Source organism: Sphaerodactylus townsendi, linkage group LG13 (genome assembly GCF_021028975.2).
Source record: "Sphaerodactylus townsendi isolate TG3544 linkage group LG13, MPM_Stown_v2.3, whole genome shotgun sequence".
NCBI classification, from domain to species: Eukaryota; Metazoa; Chordata; class Lepidosauria; order Squamata; family Sphaerodactylidae; genus Sphaerodactylus; species Sphaerodactylus townsendi.
The window spans coordinates 13,627,157-13,644,305 of record NC_059437.1 but is presented as its reverse complement, the minus strand read 5'-3'; the positions used below and the strand labels follow the sequence as shown (position 1 = coordinate 13,644,305).

Here is a 17,149-nt window from a genome sequence, read left to right as displayed (position 1 = left end):
CTCTATAGCTTGTAGTAAACATTCTTTGACTTTTTCCCCCCTCTGTCCTGCTGTGATCTCTGCTCAAGCACTTTTTGTGGAAGCCCTGTAACAACCCTTTGAGACTAGGGATTGCTTGTTTTTCCCGCTGCTACAAGCACCCAAGCAACTGTCCTGGTTCCATCCGTACATGGCACCGATGCCTTCATCTCCTCACAGGACTGAAAAGCTATTGTCTGGGCACTGCTTGGATGTTGTTAACACGACACAGAGAAAGGAGGGATGGCTGGTTTTCAAATGTTCAGAGCAATCTGAATTTCTTGCATTAGTAAACTGAGCAAAGGAAACACCTGCTGGTCAGAGCATCCCTTGTGAGAGCTGCCAGGGTCAAGACATTATTATGTGAAGGACAGAAGGTCTAGATATTATATCCTGCTCTTAATTTACTGGATTTGTTTCACAGCTCAAACCTCCACAAAATCACCAGTTCAAATCAGTAGCCTACAACACACCTTTTTTAAAAAAAAAAAACCCATCTTAAGCTGGTTCTTCTCTCACTTGGTGGCTGACTTAATTTTGTGAATGGCATATGGGCTGGACTCCTTGGGGATCCAGATCTCATCTCCTGCATTGTTCCTCAGGTCAGCTGCACTTTCCAGGGTTGCAGTCAGCTCCGGCCCAAAGATGTTGTTGGAAGTACGATAGATCTGGGTGAGGCGGCGGAAGGATGAGTCTGAGGAATCGTCATCCTGGTTGTCGTCCTCTTGTTCATCTCGTGACTTGGTTTGGGTCAGCTCTAAACTGTTGCTCAGCTGTTTGCCCTTGAAGGCCTCCTTTAAGTCACGCCAAAAGTCCGCTTTGGGGGCAAAGAGGAGGAGAAGAAACACCAGGCCCACTGAAACACCACACAGGAAATAGAAACCCACCTTCTCGGGAGCGCCTGTGAAGAGAAACAAATGTAAATCTGCCCTTCTTGTCTAAAGAAACTCTTCTGCCCTTCCTTGTCCTCCCTTTAGATGAAGCAAGGAATGGGGTTTCCAAGCACCTTTGTGATCCACATAATCTCATTAAAGGTAGTTTGGGTTTTTGGCTTTCCATGTGAGTGGGTGCCAGTGAGCTGGGCCTTTGTCATTCTTCCTAATGACGCATATTGGTTGGTAGATGTAGAATTCAGAACCAAAATGCAGATTGTCACATTAGGTGAAACAAGTGCGCACTATGTATAATTAACATTACATTCACTGCCTCAGCAGGCATGAGTATCTCCTCATGGGAAACAGTGTTTTGCCCCATTTAAGAATGTTCACAATGTATTTTAAAACGTGTGATGGTGTCATCGGTTAGGAAATGGACTTGAGACCAGGAACATTTCTGATTGGGGGAAAAAAGGTCTACACCAGTGGTGGTGAACCTATGGCACGAGTGCCACAGGTGGCACTCAGAGCCCTCTCTGTGGGCACACACAGAGTCCCACCCCCACCCCCACACATCTAGGCTGGCCTGGGCCGCATTAAACCTAAAACGTAGTTTTGGGGAAGCAGTGTAGGTGACCCTGTTAAGCGCTGTTAAACCTCACTGATTTTCATGCGAAGAACTAAAACGTGATCCTTTACCAGGGAGTAAGCTCAGTTGCTGGCAATGGGGCTTGCTTCTGAGTAAACTCTCCTAGGGTCGTGATTCACCCATTGGAAGAGTTGCATGGTTGCTTCAAAGCAAAGCCACCGACTACCACCAAGCTTGCTCCTGAGTAATGCACATCTCGGAGCCAACCGTTTTTTTCTATACTAAAACCTCAGTGTTCAGGTTCAATTGCCGTGTTGGCACTTTGCAATAAATAAGTGGGTTTTGGGTTGCAATTTGGGCACTTGGTCTCGAAAAGGTTCACCATCACTGGTCTACACCAATTTGTGTTAGCCCCGATGGCCAACAACTGATAATGTCCCAAATTCCTCCAACCTGGCTGTCTCCACTGGTGAAGAGTCCTCTTGAATCAGTGATTAAGATAAAGTTCCTCCTGGTAATTCTTAAGTGATTTATAGGAAACGTCAGCTACTATGACTGTGAGCATGACAGAATGCCTCAAAGGGGGGTAAAAGGCCCTGCCCAGACCCGAGTGGGCAGCCTAGCCTAAATATGCATGGCTTTATTAGCAGTGGCCCCCGAAACTCAGACATTTCCACCTACTTGTGTGGGCTTGCCACATGCATCCTGCTTTGTCCCCACTGTACCCCACCGTTCTCAGCGGTCTCCTGAGCTCTTGTCTTCCCTTTGCATTGAAGAGAGCCTCAGGATTGTCTAGGCCATGAGCTTCCTTTGTACCTTGCAATGAACGTACAATGTCTTACAGTCTCAGAACAGTGTCCTCAAAGGACGAACCCACCCAATGAATGCCTGTAATTTCCTCCACTGACCCATCTCACCCCCCGCCCCCCATGCACACACCAGGGAAAGTTACACATACCCCAGACATAGGCAAAAGTTTCCAGAGAGTTAGTAAATAGCATCAGGTTTTCTTGAAGCCTGGCCAGCCTTGGCCCAGTGTACCAGCCACCTGCAGCAAACAAGGGGACAGCAGGATCTTACTGATGCGGGTTCAGGAGACAAGGGATATATAAACCTAAGGCTGATCCCTCCTTAACATCTCCCCAGTGACATATGGCACTCTTGAATCTGACACAGGCAAAATGTGACATATCTGCTAGACCAGATGTCTCCAATGAGGGCTAGAGAGGTCTGTTAATGCCTATGAGGTCAGCTAGTAAAATGGAGCCTTCACTTTTTTAGGCAGTGTACCACTTTTTTAGGCAGTGGCGTAGGAGGTTAAGAGCTCGTGTATCTAATCTGGAGGAACCAGGTTTGATTCCCAGCTCTGCCGCCTGAGCTGTGGAGGCTTATCTGGGGAATTCAGAATAGCCTGTACACTCCCACACATGCCAGCTGGGTGACCTTGGGCTAGTCACAGCTTCTCGGAGCTCTCTCAGCCCCACCCACCTCACAGGGTGTTTGTTGTGAGGGGGGAAGGGCAAGGAGATTGTCAGCCCCTTTGAGTCTCCTGCAGGAGAGAAAGGGGGGATATAAATCCAAACTCTTCTCTTCTTCTTCTTCTGAGTAGAAAGAAAAAGCAGGAGAAATCTGTTGCCTTTTATGCTCTGCTTGTGAGCTTCCCAAAGGCCAGCGGAGACTCGATTGTTCCTTGGTTGGACACAGAGGAGAGCAAGAAGAGATGGATTTATACCCCGCTCTTCTTGACTTTAAAGAGTCTCAAAGCGGCTTACAATAACAATCCCTTCTCCCTGCAACAGGCACCTTGATGGACCGACAGAGTTCTGAGAGAACTGTGATGAGCCCAAGGTCATGAGTAGGAGTGGGCAAACAAATCCACTTCACCAGATTAGAGGGGTGGGGAATCAAACCTGGTCCTCCAGATTAGAGTCCACCACTCTACCCCACTACACCATGCTGTCAACTTTCCATGGTACCACAATAGACGAGAGAAACTAAGAGGATTTTGGATAGCAGTGGATACTAAGAGGGACCCCTCTTTGCCAGATACCCTGGAAAGTTATCAGCAGTCAGTGTTGATATTATCGGTCCGCATGGAGCAGTGGTCTCACGAGTATGGGACATCTTTGTATGTTGGTCACTGTAATGTACACAAGGTTCACAGTGCTGGGGTGGCGAACCTTTGGCACTCCAGATGTTATGGACTGCAATTCCCATCAGCCCCTTCCAGCATGGCCAATTGGCCATGCTGGAAGGGGCTGATGGGAATTGTAGTCCATAACATCTGGAGTGCCAAAGGTTTGCCACCACAGGGCTAGAGCATATGCTTGGCCTACAGAAAGTCCCAGACTCCATACTGGCATCTCCAGTCAAAGGACTTCAGGGTTGGCAAAGACCTTTCTTTACTGGAGGGTTGCAATTATACTGAGCTAGGTGGACCAATGGGACCAATGAGCTAGGTGGACCAATGGGACCAATGAGCTAGGTGGACCAATTGATATAAGGCAGCCTTGTATGCTCAGAATCCGACAAAGAGGCCCCTTGGTTCTTAGCCTACACTGCATTTGCAACCGCTGCTTACAAATCGTTTCTCTCTGCTCTGCTAAGTTGCACTGGCTATGGGCCGCTAGCCAGCTTTCAGATCCTGGACCCCTTTTCTGGAGAACCAAACGTTGGTCTTTGGGTAAGAATTCTAAAGATGGCCATTCCTGGGCTAAACCAGCTGTCTTCTTCTGTGACTTTTCTCCCAACTCCCAGTTCCTCAGCTCAACCTGCTGTTATCACATCCCGTTACGAAGTTTGGGGAACAGCTCCACATCTCTGTGGGTTGTTAATCGTTTTCCTCCTCACTACGACCTAGCGAAGTATAAAATGGAACCGTGGATTGGATTCTGCCTTTACTTGCATTTGTTGTCCATGATGATCTCGGGATAAACAGCCTGGCCAACAGCATTGATCTATTGAAATGTGGTGGCCTTTGGGCTCGCAACCTCCACAAGCAACAGCTGGAGTGAATGAACGTAGGGAACAAATATTGCAATAGAGCCAAGGAGATTAGGGCCCTACATTGCCATGATGCTGACATACAGGTGCAATGTCTGTCTGAGTTTTGAACAGAGGCGTAGCTCCAAGGGGACAGGGTGGTGTGAGACGCACTGGGCACGCCCCCTTTGGGGGTGTGGTGAGGGCATTCCAGGGGCGTGGTGGGACGTTCTGTGGTGGGGGTGGGGTGGAGGACACACCAGTGCACTGGGCCCTTTCCCCCCTTGTTGTGCCTCTGGTTTTGAGGTCTCTTGGGCCCCTTGCGTACACAATGGCCAAAACCCAGTTTAATCACAATGCTGTGCTTATGCAACATCATACTGGCAAGTTTTCCAGTCACATTTCAAGTGGGTCACAGTGGACCCTGCCAAACTCCAGAGAAGCAAGGGCATCCCTGGGGAACAGAGCGAGTTGTGAAAAAAATAGGTTGGGTTGTCTCCCTAACACAGAGGTGTCCAACTCTGGCGCTTCAGATGTTCATGAACTACAATTTCCATCAGCCCCTGCTGGCATGGCCAATCGACCATGCCAACTGGGGCTGCTGGGAATAGTAGTCCATGAACATCTGAAGCGCCAGAGTTGGACACCCCTGCCCTAACTGCTAAACTCCTCCCACTGAAGTTGTCCTCCAGCCTAAGGAGCAGCAGTGGCGTAGGAGGTTAAGAGCAGGCGCATTCTAATCTGGAGGAACCGGGTTTGATTCCCAGCTCTGCCACCTGAGCTGTGGAGGCTTATCTGGGGAATTCCGATTAGCCTGTACACTCCCACACACACCAGCTGGGTGACCTTGGGCTAGTCACAGCTCTTTGGAGCTCTCTCAGCCCCACCCACCTCACAGGGTGTTTGTTGTGAGGGGGGAAGGGCAAGGAGATTGTCAGCCCCTTTGAGTCTCCTGCAGGAGAGAAAGGGGGATATAAATCCAAACTCTTCTTCTTCTAAGTTGGAAATCACTTTAGGTTGAAGGAAGACTTCAGACTTTGCTGAGATGTGCTGCAGGAAAGCTGCTATGTCGTTTAAGGCAGAGCTGAGAACACGGAGAGTGCTGTGCAGGCAGAAAAGGCGAACTTGGGAATGCTGGGAGTAAACATCTGGCACATAGAAAATCTAGGTTACCTTAATAGTATCCCCTGAGAAGGAAGATGATCTAATGAAGATGCCCTGGCTTCCTAAACCAGGACATCTCATATAGGCAAGAAAAGTAATTTCCTCTCTAGTTGTGCTGTGGCCCACAGATTGGAAAGAATGGAGTTCTGTCCCATACATCGATTGGGAAAATAATGCCAACTGAATAGTTACAGCTTGTTTAATAAGAGCCTTCTCCCTTGTATGTTCTGCAAGAGAGTCCTCCCAGCATGTCAGTGGGAATGCACACATTTTCTACCAGTTAAGTAATGAAGAAGAGGAGTTTGGGTTTATACCCCACCTTTCTCTCCTATAAGGAGACTCAAGGTGGCTTACAAGCTCCTTCCTCTCCCCACAACAGACACCCAGCAGGAATGTAGGAGTGTGGAAACACATCTGGTTCACCAGATAAAGCCTCTGCCACTCAGATGGAGGAGTGGGAATCGAACCTGGCTCTCCAGATTAGAATCCACCTGTAAGGAGACTCAAGGTAGATTACAAGTTCCTTTCCCATCCTCTCCCCACAACAGACACCTTGCGAGGCAGGTGGGTTCAAAGAGGACTGTGACTAGCCTGTCACCCAGCAGGAATGTAGGAGTGAGGAAACACATCTGGTTCACCAGATAAGCCTCTGCCACTCAGCAGCAGCAGGAGGAGGAGGGAATCAACCCCAGATTCTCCAGATTAGAATCCACCTGCTCTTAACCACTACACCACGCTGGCAGACAATGGCAAGACATTCTGAATGCCTCTTGCCTTGAAAATTCTGTGGGGTCACCGTAAGTCAGCTGTGACTTGGCAACACTTTCTACCAGCCATTCAAAAACTTTACCAACAATTGAGGAAAGAAAATATATTTACCATGCGTGTAGTCCGAGATTGAGAAGGGGTCTTCCTGGGAATCATGGCTCACCTCCTCCAGCAACTGTCTTGGCACTGAAAAAAGAAAACGGGATGCTCTGTTGCTGATATTGGGGGAAATAAGAAATGGAAGGAATTCAGGGGAATAAATCATGTGGCAAAATCTGACTCAGCACCTCCCTCTTCGGAATCTTGATAACATTTTAAGGATGCGAGCCTCCTGGGTTTCTGTTTTGCTTCTTTTCCCCCTGTTCTAGACTACTGCTCTGGAGGCAGTCAAGCTCTCCAGTTAGGGGTGAATCCCAGAGCAAGTTCTGTGCTTACCACAAGTATAGGAGACTCTGAGCTGCTTCTTCACTCCGGGCAAGCAGGGATCGCCGAAGGTGGCTTTATTGGCAGCGACAGTGCAGTTCTCCTTCCGGTGACATCTTCGGGAAACTTTCCTCAGCGCATCGGGAGCCAGACATTCTATCCACAACACACATTACACAGTCACTCCCAGGAAGAGTGAGTGGGGGGGGGGGGGGCACTGGCATGGCCTCATGGGTAAAGATCCCAGTCCTGGACCTGTGTTCTTGTCTTTGACTTTTCACAAACATCTTATATTCCCCAGCCTCAGTTCACAGTCTGTAAAATGGGCTAATAATGATGATGTGCAGAAGGGTTATGAGGATGAAATGCACTGTAAATTGGATTGCCAACCACCAGGTGGTAGCTGGAAATCTCCCAGGATTACAACATCTCCAGGCAGCAGAGAAAATTCACCAAGAGAAAATGGTCAGTTTGGAAGGTGGGCTTTATGGTGTCACACCCTATCAAAGTCCCTCCCTTCCCCAAACCCCGCCCTCCTCAGGCTCCACCCCCAAAATGTCCAGGTATTTCCCAGCCCAAAGCTGGCAATTCTGCAAAACATTCTGCAAATGGCTAATGGCTAAATGGCTAAAACAAATGGCTAATGGCTAAATGGCTAAAACATTCTGCAAATGGCTAATAGCAACAGACATCTTTTTTAAAGTGCTTTCATGGATAATGCAGGAACTGAAAATCTCACCATTGTAAGCAGTGGTCATTTGTGAAACCAAATTCACATGTGCCACTTCAAGTGTCCTGCCACCCTTTTGCCGTTGTGGTGGGCAAGTTTTAAAATGCATCAATGGCTATGCAAAAAAATCAGATTTACAATTGGGCTCTTTAACCTTTCTGCATTTTCACATGCACTGTGCAATTTGGGGCCACTTACCTATGCCAGGGCTAGTCCCATTCACAGAATCACACTCCGGCTTCCCACGCAAAGGCCTCCCATAGACAGCAGAATAGATGGCTAGAACAGACTTCTTCCGACACTGTAGTCTCAGCTTGTCGTTCTCACAGGCTGTCTTGAGACGGTGGTTAGCTAGGAAGTAACACAGGCCTTAAGCTCACTCATGCGTGGTTGCTGGCTCTATCTAGAGGATCATTCTTTAAACGTGACCAGAGGTGGGATCCAGCAGGTTCTCACAGGTTCCCGAGAGTAGGTTACTAATTATTTGTGTGTGCTGAGAGGGGGTTACTAATGGGTGATTTTGCCACATGATTTTTGCCTTAGTTACGCTCCTCCTCTCAGCAGTAGCACACAGAACTTGAAGCAGTCTAGCAGGAGGTGCACCGGCGTGTGTGGCAGCCTGCGCCTGCGTGCATTCGTTTCCCACCCAAGGACTGGCGCAGCAGCTGCGTCCTTGCCACAGTCCCACCCAGGAATGCCCCGCCCCTGGAATACCCGGCCACGCCCCAGTCGTGCCTGCCCCGCCCCATTGGCGCTACGCCACAGTTTGAATCCCACCACCATGGGAACCTGTTACTAAAATTTTTGGATCCTACCATGGAGCGTGACTGTTATTAAGCCCAAGTTTGCAATGATGAAAGACCAATAAAAAAGGGACACTTTTTCAATTCGTGGAGTTTTGTCATTCTAGTTTAAAGAACTGAGTTTGTTGGGTAAAATTAGCCCATCTGTAGTTGCAGCCTGCATTGGATAGATGAGACCCCAGATGTTCACCAACAGCATCACTGAATGGAGGCAGACCCCCGCCCCACCAAAAAACATTGTGAGACTCATCACCAAATTTACAACTAACATCTTTATTTCAGATGACCTAGTTGTTCATTGGAAGGGAAATTTTGACCAAAAGTGCCATGCAGTTTTCATCTGTTTAAAACATTTTCAATGTGTTTTTTTATTTAACATGGAAAAATTAAAAAAAAAATAGAACAGAAGGGGGCATTCCCTTTGTTAAACAACACAATGGGGTTGCATAGAAATAATCAAATCTTTCATTTACAGACATCAGGAATAATGGTTATTACATTTTACTTATGTTGTCCAAACAACCTGGCAACCATAACTAAGTGACGCTGTACTAGTGAGCTACAGCCCCTTCAGTGTCTGAAGGTTTGAGGCTGGATGGATCCCTGGTGTGAGCCAGCAGGGCAATTCACGTTCTTATTACCCTTATTTCCAGACTTGCCTGTACCCCATAATATTGCTTCTGTCTCCTCTAGTTTTCAACCTCTTTCCACCTGTTTCTTCCATGCAGGAAGCTAGTCCAAACAGTGTCTAGGACTGTGCAGTATCTTCCTTCCACCAAAGTTAAACCATAAAAGGAGCAGCAGTGGCGTAGTGGTTAAGAGCGGGTTCATTCTAATCTGGAGGAACCGGGTTTGATTCCCCGCTCTGCCGCTTGGGCTGTGGAGGCTTATCTGGGGAATTCAGATTAGCCTGTGCACTCCCACACATGCCAGCTAGGTGACCTTGGGCTAGTCACAGCTTTTCAGAGCTCTCTCAGTCCCACCCCCGCACAGGGTGTTTGTTGTGAGGGTGGAAGGGCAAGGAGATTGTAAGCCCCTTTGAGTCTCCTACAGGAGAGAAAGGGGGGATATAAATCCAAACTCCTCCTCCTCCTCCTCCTCCTCTTCTTCTTCTTCATTCATTCATTCATTCATTCATTCATTCATTCATTCATGCGGTATCCTGTACCAACCATAACTATATGAGTGTTCAACTAGTAACTGGAAAACTTGCTGTGTGATCTTGGGCCAGACACACTCTCAGCCTAATCAACATCACAGGGTTGTTGTGAGGAGAAAATGGAGGAGAGGAAAATGACGTAAGCCATTTTGTGTGCCCACTGGTGACCAAGCTGAGGTATGAATAAATCAAATAAATAAACATGCAGGTTCAAGACAGTCATCGCTGATCAAGCCAGATGTGGAACATTCTTGTTGCATAACCTCAAGGCCAGTGCTCTGAACAGACACAGTTCTTTTGCAATTTCTCAGGTGAGCAGATTCATTAAGTGAGGTGCATGCCAATGTGTCAATCAGCTGTCACATGAACAAGCTGGCCAGTCAAGAACAATAGTCTAGCAGCACCTTAAAGACTAACAACACTTATTTCATGCGTCCCCACTGATTACTTCAGCAGTCCATTACTGTTGAAATAAAACTTCTGAAAATAGAAATTAATTTTCAAGCTGAAACAGGATTAATGACTTCTTATGACTGTCTAAATAAAACAATAGCACGAATGAAGCCCAATTGTTATCACGTCTCCACTTACCTGGCCTGCATTTATATGAAACAACCAAGTACTTGCGTGTTCCTGGACACGGATCTGCCCCAAATACGCGGCTGTGGACAGAGAAATGGCACCAGCGCTGGTCTTGACACTCATCCATTAGTTTCTGTAGGAGAAATGCCAAAGTTAAGTCATTTATGCCACACAGTGTAACGACCATAACTAGTATGCAGAAGTATGGTTAAGAACTTCAAATAAAAAAGCACAAAAAATGGTTCACATACACGAGTGGTGAACTCTTTAAAAAGTTCACCTCTTTAAAAAGTTCTACTCTTTAAAAAGTAGAACACTATATCTCTTGCTGCAATGTGCTGTCATCAAGGACTTTTTAAAATTTGGGAAATCCTTCAAAATCATAGAATCACAGAGTTGGAGGAGACCCCAAGGGCCATCCAGTCCAACCCCCTGCCATGCAGGAACACACAATCAAAGCACTCCCGACGTATGTTCATCCAGCCTCTATTTAAAAACCTCCAAAGAAAGAGACTCCACCACCTTCCGAGGCAGTGAATTCCACTGTCGAACAGCCCTGATGGTCAGGAAGTTCTTCCTAATGTTTAGGTGGAATCTCTTTTCCTGCACCTTGAATCCATTACTCCATGTCCCAGTCTCTGAGGCAAGAGAAAACAAGCTTGCTCCCTCAATTGGCATGGAACTGACATTTATTTGGTCAATTTCACATCCACTTGCAGGTTTCCCCATCTTCTGTGATATTTGTATATTTATAGCTAATACCAAAAGAATGCTAAGGATTAAGTTGGTCCTTCTGCTTTATTTGATGGGTGCATTATTGAATCCATTCTAAGAGGCAGTTTTGCACGTTTATCAGCTTGAAAAGGATTTTCGCCACATTTTGTCCTGGTGGATTTTTTTAATAATCCTCTTTGGGCTATACTATTTTCTGTGTACCCACTAGCACACTGTAGCTTTTCCCTCCTAGGGTATATTTTTGGCTTTGAAATGAGTGAAATACTTTTAAAGACCCTCAAAATCCATAACACAAAAAAGTAATCACATTTAATTTTTTTCCCAATGGAAACACTGGGAACATGGGCGGGGGGGGGGGGGGGGCTATGAATTTTCTCACCAGAACAAATGAAATACTTTTACTCAAAATACATAGTATTCAGTTTTACAGAGGGAAAATTTGGAAAATTCAGGAAAGCAGTGAAAAATGTATTTTCTTTTGTTTGGGAATAAGTGAAAATTGCACCAGGGTAAAAAAGTCTGTGGCGCTTTCATTCTCACATTAATATTGGATATTTTGAATATTTTCCTTTCAGAAAACTAAGGCATTTATAGTTTAAATCCTATAAATAATTAATTTATAGATTAATTATTAATCTATAAATACACAATAATTATAAATTAATAAAACATGGTAACTAAATTATATATGTTTTATGTTGTTAAAACAGCAAAATAGTTTTAGTAGGAAAATAGTAGCAAAATAGGTTTAGTAGAACAGTAAGTATTAAATAGATTTCACTTTTTCCAAAAAATATTGTGACTTTGCTCCCATCCCAGGGTGAAGGTGGGTTTGAAATGTTTGAAATTTTTACATGTCCTCTGTTTCCGCTTCCTCGTTTCTCAGTCACCCCCATATTTTTTTCTCTGTGATCCAGCCCACCGGTTTTTCTATACACCCTTATTTATATCAAACCCATTTCTATCTTATTCCCACCCACCATCCCTGCCTTCTTGTCACTGCTCCTTGTGGAACCCGACAGAAACAGAACACAAGAATTCGGTCCCAGCAACAGCTGAGACAGAGATGGCAAAACATCTCACCGCTTTCCCTGGATTCGGACTCATAAAGAAGAACTGGTGGCAATTTTCCCCACCTGCTTCACCCATCCTGCAGAGGCGCACCGTGCGAAAATGGTGCCCGGGGCAACACCTGCACAAACGTCCCCCCGGGCCCACTTACTTCAGCCAGCGGAGGAGGACAGCAGCGGTCCCAGGCAACGGTGCCTCTCTGTGGGAAGGGTGTGGGCTAGATTTTGCACCCCCCACATGATCTGTACTGTGTTCAGTTCTGGTCGCCACATCTCAAAAAGGATATTGAAGAGATAGAAAAAGTGCAGAGAAGGGCAACGAGGATGATTGAGGGACTGGAGCACCTTCCTTATGAGGAGAGGCTGCAGTGTTTGGGACTCTTTAGTTTGGAGAGGAGACGTCTGAGGGGGTATATGATTGAAGTCTATAAAATTGTGCATGGGGTAGAAAATGTTGACAGAGAGAAATTTTCTCTCACACAATGCTAGAACCAGGGGGCATTCATTGAAAATGCTGGGAAGAAGAATTAGGACTAATAAAAGGAAACACTTCTTCACACAACATGTGATTGGTGTTTGGAATATGCTGCCACAGGAGGTGGTGATGGCCACTCACCTGGATAGCTTTAAAAAGGGCTTGGACAGATTTATGGAGGAGAAGTCGATCTATGGCTACCAAACTTGATCCTCCTTGATCTCAGATTGCAGATGCCTTAGCAGACCAGGTGCTCGGGAGCAGGAGCAGCAGAAGGCCATTGCTTTCACATCCTGCAGGTGAGCTCCCAAAGGCACCTGGTGGGCCACTGCGAGTAGCAGAGTGCTGGACTAGATGGACTCTGGTCTGATCCAGCAGGCTAGTTCTTATGTTCTTATGTTCTTATCTAATGGATGGCACCCGCATCAATTGACACCCCCCCCCTGTCCCTCTGGCAGATACGCCCCTGCCATCCAGTCATGCTGATCAGTGTGCTCTTCCACCAGGGTGTAATGTTCTGGGAAAGGGAAACCCTGGGTGCTGTAGGTGTGCTTGGGGAAAAGATGGGCACACGGAGCTGCCATAAATAAGTTCTCATAAAGAGGACCCAAATAACAGGTGTTCCTCCAAGGGTTCACAGATAGTCAAGCAGAAGGTCATAACTGGCCCGCGGGTCTCAGGCATACTTGAAAAAATGATCGGGTATATTTGTAACTTTTGAAACCACACTTGTAGCCTAAAATATCGCCACAGCAGCAAGCTTTGAATTGACCAAGTCTTGATACAGCTGTCATGCAAACCACTAGATGGAGCAGTGTGCTTTCAGAAGGACCTTTCTCTTCTTGGCTACCCACAGCAAAACTGCTCAACTTGTAAATCCACCACCAGTCCAAATATAGCCTCCCCCTCCCATATATTGTATGACCTGCTGGGTGCATGACAGCCCCTCACCTCCAGTTTTGCAGAAACAAAAAGGCAGAGTTGCTAGACTGTAACTGACTTAAGGTTGCCAACTATGCGTTGGCGAATTCCTGGAAATTTCAGGGTATGGTCTGTGGGGGCCAGGCAGAGTTTGAGAAGATAAGGAGCACAGCAGGGATATGACGGTATAGGATCCACCTTTGAAACTGCTGTTTTTTCCCCCAAGGGAAGCAATCTCTGACATCTGAAGATCAACTGTAATCCCAGGAGCCCTCAAGGCCCCATCTGCTGGGTGATCTTGGGCTAGTCACTGTCCTCTCAGAATCCTCTCAGCCCCACCTACCTCACACAGTGTCTGTTGTGGGGAGAGGAAGGGAAGGGTTTTGTAAGCCACCTTGAGTCTCCTCACAGAAGAAAAAGATGGGGTATGCATCCAAAATCCTTCTTCTCTTCAACTCTTCCCGGATCGGCAGCCAACCCTACTGGTCTTGGGGTAGGGTTAACAGATTCAGGTTTGGAAACTCCTAGAGATTTGGGGATAGAATCTGTAGAGAACAAGGGCCTCAATGGGGTATAATGTAAGGTGACCAGATTGTCATCTTTTAAAACCGGGACGGGGGGCGCGTGCATGCGCGCATGCAGAGGAGCGCACTGCCTTTGGGGGCGCTCCCCGGATTCCCGCCCTGTGACAGGATGCGCTGCAGAAGGCAGGGGAGTGCCCCAGAAGGCAGTGCGGCAGCGCAGGAGGCTGCCACACTGCCTTCTGGGGCGCTCCCGTTTCCTGCCCTGTGACAGGGCGGGAAACCAGGGAGCGCCCCAAAGGCAGTGCGCTCCTGCGGCTGCATGTGCAGGAGGCTGCTGCACTGCCTTCTGGGGCACTCCCCTGTTTCCCGCCCTGTGACAGGGCGGGAAAAGGGAAGCGCCCCAGAAGGCAAAATCGGGACAGTTAAAAAACCCCGTGGGACGCGGGACAGATTGGTTTAAGGTGGGACTGTCCCGCCAAAAGCGGGACGTCTGGTCACCTTAGTATAATGCCATCGAGCCCACACGCTCCGAGTCCACTTTTAACTTGATAGTGATCTTCAGCCTGTCATCCTTTTTCATTCACAGGTCTTGTTATCAGGCCAAAATGGCAGAGGGAAGAACCATGTCTACCCCACGTCCACCCCCTTGAGAAGAAATTGAAGCATTAAAAATATTCTCTACCTGACCCTTGGGAATTTTAGGCAATCTTTACCTGGCGAGCTGTAGCAGATGCACAATTGGTGTTCTCAAAGGTGAGCTCTCCTGAGGCTGGGCAGAGGTTTTGGCTGGGCACCCGGCGCCCGTAGAATGCAGAAAAGACACTGATGGAGGTTTTGTGAGGGCAAACGACCGTCATCTGTTCTCCATCACAAGCATGGGCAGTCTGATTCTTCAGAACCTTCTGTAGGTAACCTGGCAAGGACAAAACAGAGGACTCGAATGTTACATGTAAACTTGCCAAATTCCCATCACCAATGCCTAAACCAAAAGATTATGTCAGGCAGTTCTGATCCAGATTAGGCTCAGCCCATTTAGATTTTCTAGCTGATCATCTGCCAGTCTTCATCTTACTTCTCTTTCTGGAAGCCATTTTGCACACAGCTCAGTGAAAGTTAAAATGTAAGGAGAAATCCCCAGATCCACCACAGCAGTGTACTGGAGTCAAGTATGGCTGCAATTTATTCTGGCGCACAGTTCTACCTCAAAAGGAACCACAAATTTCCCCTCAGTTTTCTGAGAAAATGTTTCTCTTTTGGTGGAACGTATCTTTCCTGCCAGTTTTCTCCTGTGGTGGAACCACAAAGCCCAATTCTGTCCATACAGAAAACCAGGGATCAGAGACTGTGGCTGTCAGTTGACTTCTTCTGTGGAGAAAATCTGAGGCAACTGTGTACTTAGCATTGTGGGCAGGAAGTCTCCTCAGGCCTGGTACGTTTTTGAGATGGTCACAATTTTCAGCATTGCTATACATCCACAATGTGTTTTATTTGTGTGTTTTATTTTCCCCGTAGGTGTAGCATTTTGTCTTAAAGACACACGCACAGTCAGGCTAAGGTCATGGGAATCAGTCAGCTGAGCAATCGAGTTCCCAATGTGAAGTAGAATCATCTCAACATGCTGCAATTTCCTATGTGACTTTTTGCCCTCAGTTGACAAGGGCCCCTTCCGCACACACAGAATAATGCGTTTTCAAACCACTTTCACAACTGTTTGAAAGTGGATTTTGCTATTCCGCACAGCTTCAAAGAGCATTGAAAGCAGTTTGAAAGTGCATTATTCTGCATGTGCGGAAGGAGCCAAGTGCACCTTTTTCTGGAGGCCACACACTAATTTACACAACTGGATGCTACTCAATTGTAGCTCAAACCCATTTCCACCTTCCATGCAGCGTTCAAATCCACACCAAGGGGACTGTGGTCAAATCGGTATGTCACACAAACAATTGTGCAATCTTAAAGAACCAGTGTGTGTCACTCAGATATAAATCACCACAGGATAATCGGTGTGACCCAGCTTGATTCTAGGCTGTGGTGAAAAGTTAATTTGCACTGTAAGAACATGTGCCAAAAGTAAGCCCCATTGCATAGACCTGAGTAGCATTCTGAGTAGAGTTACTTAGGATTTCTCACTCAGTGTCCATGCACACACAACACACATCACGGTCAGTGCAGTCCTTGGAAAAACCGCGCAAGTGGACTGAGATTGACACCCTGGATTTATACTTAATTCAACAAAAAAATTCCACTGAAAACTGGCATAATATTTCTGCCTTCACAGATATTGAGCAATGACTTGAAACAACTTAAAACAAGTCTTATACGTTCCAGAGTGAAGGTCATGCGAGATTAGGGTAAATCCTCAAACTGCCAGTTTCCTAACTAGCTTAAACAAAAGCAACTGTCTCTCAGTTATAAATTCTATCACTGCAGCAGCCAACTTTCAAATTAGAACAATAGCGATTTGCATGATTTGTGATGCAATTTTTAATCACGGTTAGGGGCATTTGCTCGGGAATTCCCCTCTTAGATTAGTTTCTTTCTTACAAGAGAATCTGGTGAGTTTTGCCTGAACTTTCTAAGTTCTGATGCCCTCAGTCAAAGCAGAAGACCATAAGCAAACAAACAGATGGACCTTCTCTCTTTGCCTCCCTGTTGACTTAGAATGGGCTTGCTTTGCTTATGCCCGTATTTCCATTTTTGTGCATGGAACAGAGAGATCCAAATCTGGGGTGTATAATTAGTGCAAGTTGTCTCCAGACACCACCCTGGGCCAGGAGAACCTCCCTGGTCTCATTTTAGTTCATCTCACACACTCACCTGAAAAATCAGGTGTTGCCTTCAGCAGAGCAGAGAACCACAAGAAGCCCAGCGCTGCCCCAGAGATCCGAAAATGACTCATCTGCCAAGGTCCAGGCATTGCATGGTACCTTCAAGGCCAATTTCTGTTGCTGTCGCCTAGACCGCTCTCACTCCGGTCCTGCTGGCGTCTCTCATCTCTTGGTGCTGCTGCTGCAGTTCAAAAGCTCCTATTGTCCATTCACAATGGGCTGTTCTGTGCATTGGCTGTAGCCTGTGTGTGTGTGTGCGTGTGTGTTTGGGTGTTAAGCGAAAGATATCCAGTCACTTCGAACACTGCCAGCCTCAGACAACTTCATGCTGGAAATGAAACGTTACGGTCACGCACTTACTTTTCCATTCACTTCTGCGATAGTCCTTTTTTTGAAGTACCTGCAAGTTGGAAGGAGACAAGGAAATAGTACCTCTTCTGGAAATTGCTACCCAAAGCAGTTGCTTCGTATCTGTTTGTGAGAAGCTGGCCCGAATGCCTCCC

The 17,149-nt window shown here is 46.8% G+C and overlaps 1 protein-coding gene across 1 annotated transcript; it reads right to left on the bottom strand.

Moving 5' to 3' along the window:
• Positions 1-404: 404 nt before the first annotated feature.
• On the bottom strand, positions 405-16,812 carry LOC125442434 (protein eva-1 homolog C-like). Its single transcript, XM_048513792.1, has 8 exons — positions 16,636-16,812; positions 14,532-14,731; positions 10,103-10,226; positions 7,748-7,900; positions 6,832-6,975; positions 6,508-6,582; positions 2,441-2,530; positions 405-919 (listed from the first exon to the last, which is right to left on the bottom strand). Exons 1-8 carry the CDS (start codon positions 16,733-16,735, stop codon positions 534-536), a joined length of 1,272 nt encoding a protein of 423 aa, XP_048369749.1. The 5' UTR covers positions 16,736-16,812; the 3' UTR covers positions 405-533.
• Between the last annotated feature and the right edge of the window lie 337 nt (positions 16,813-17,149).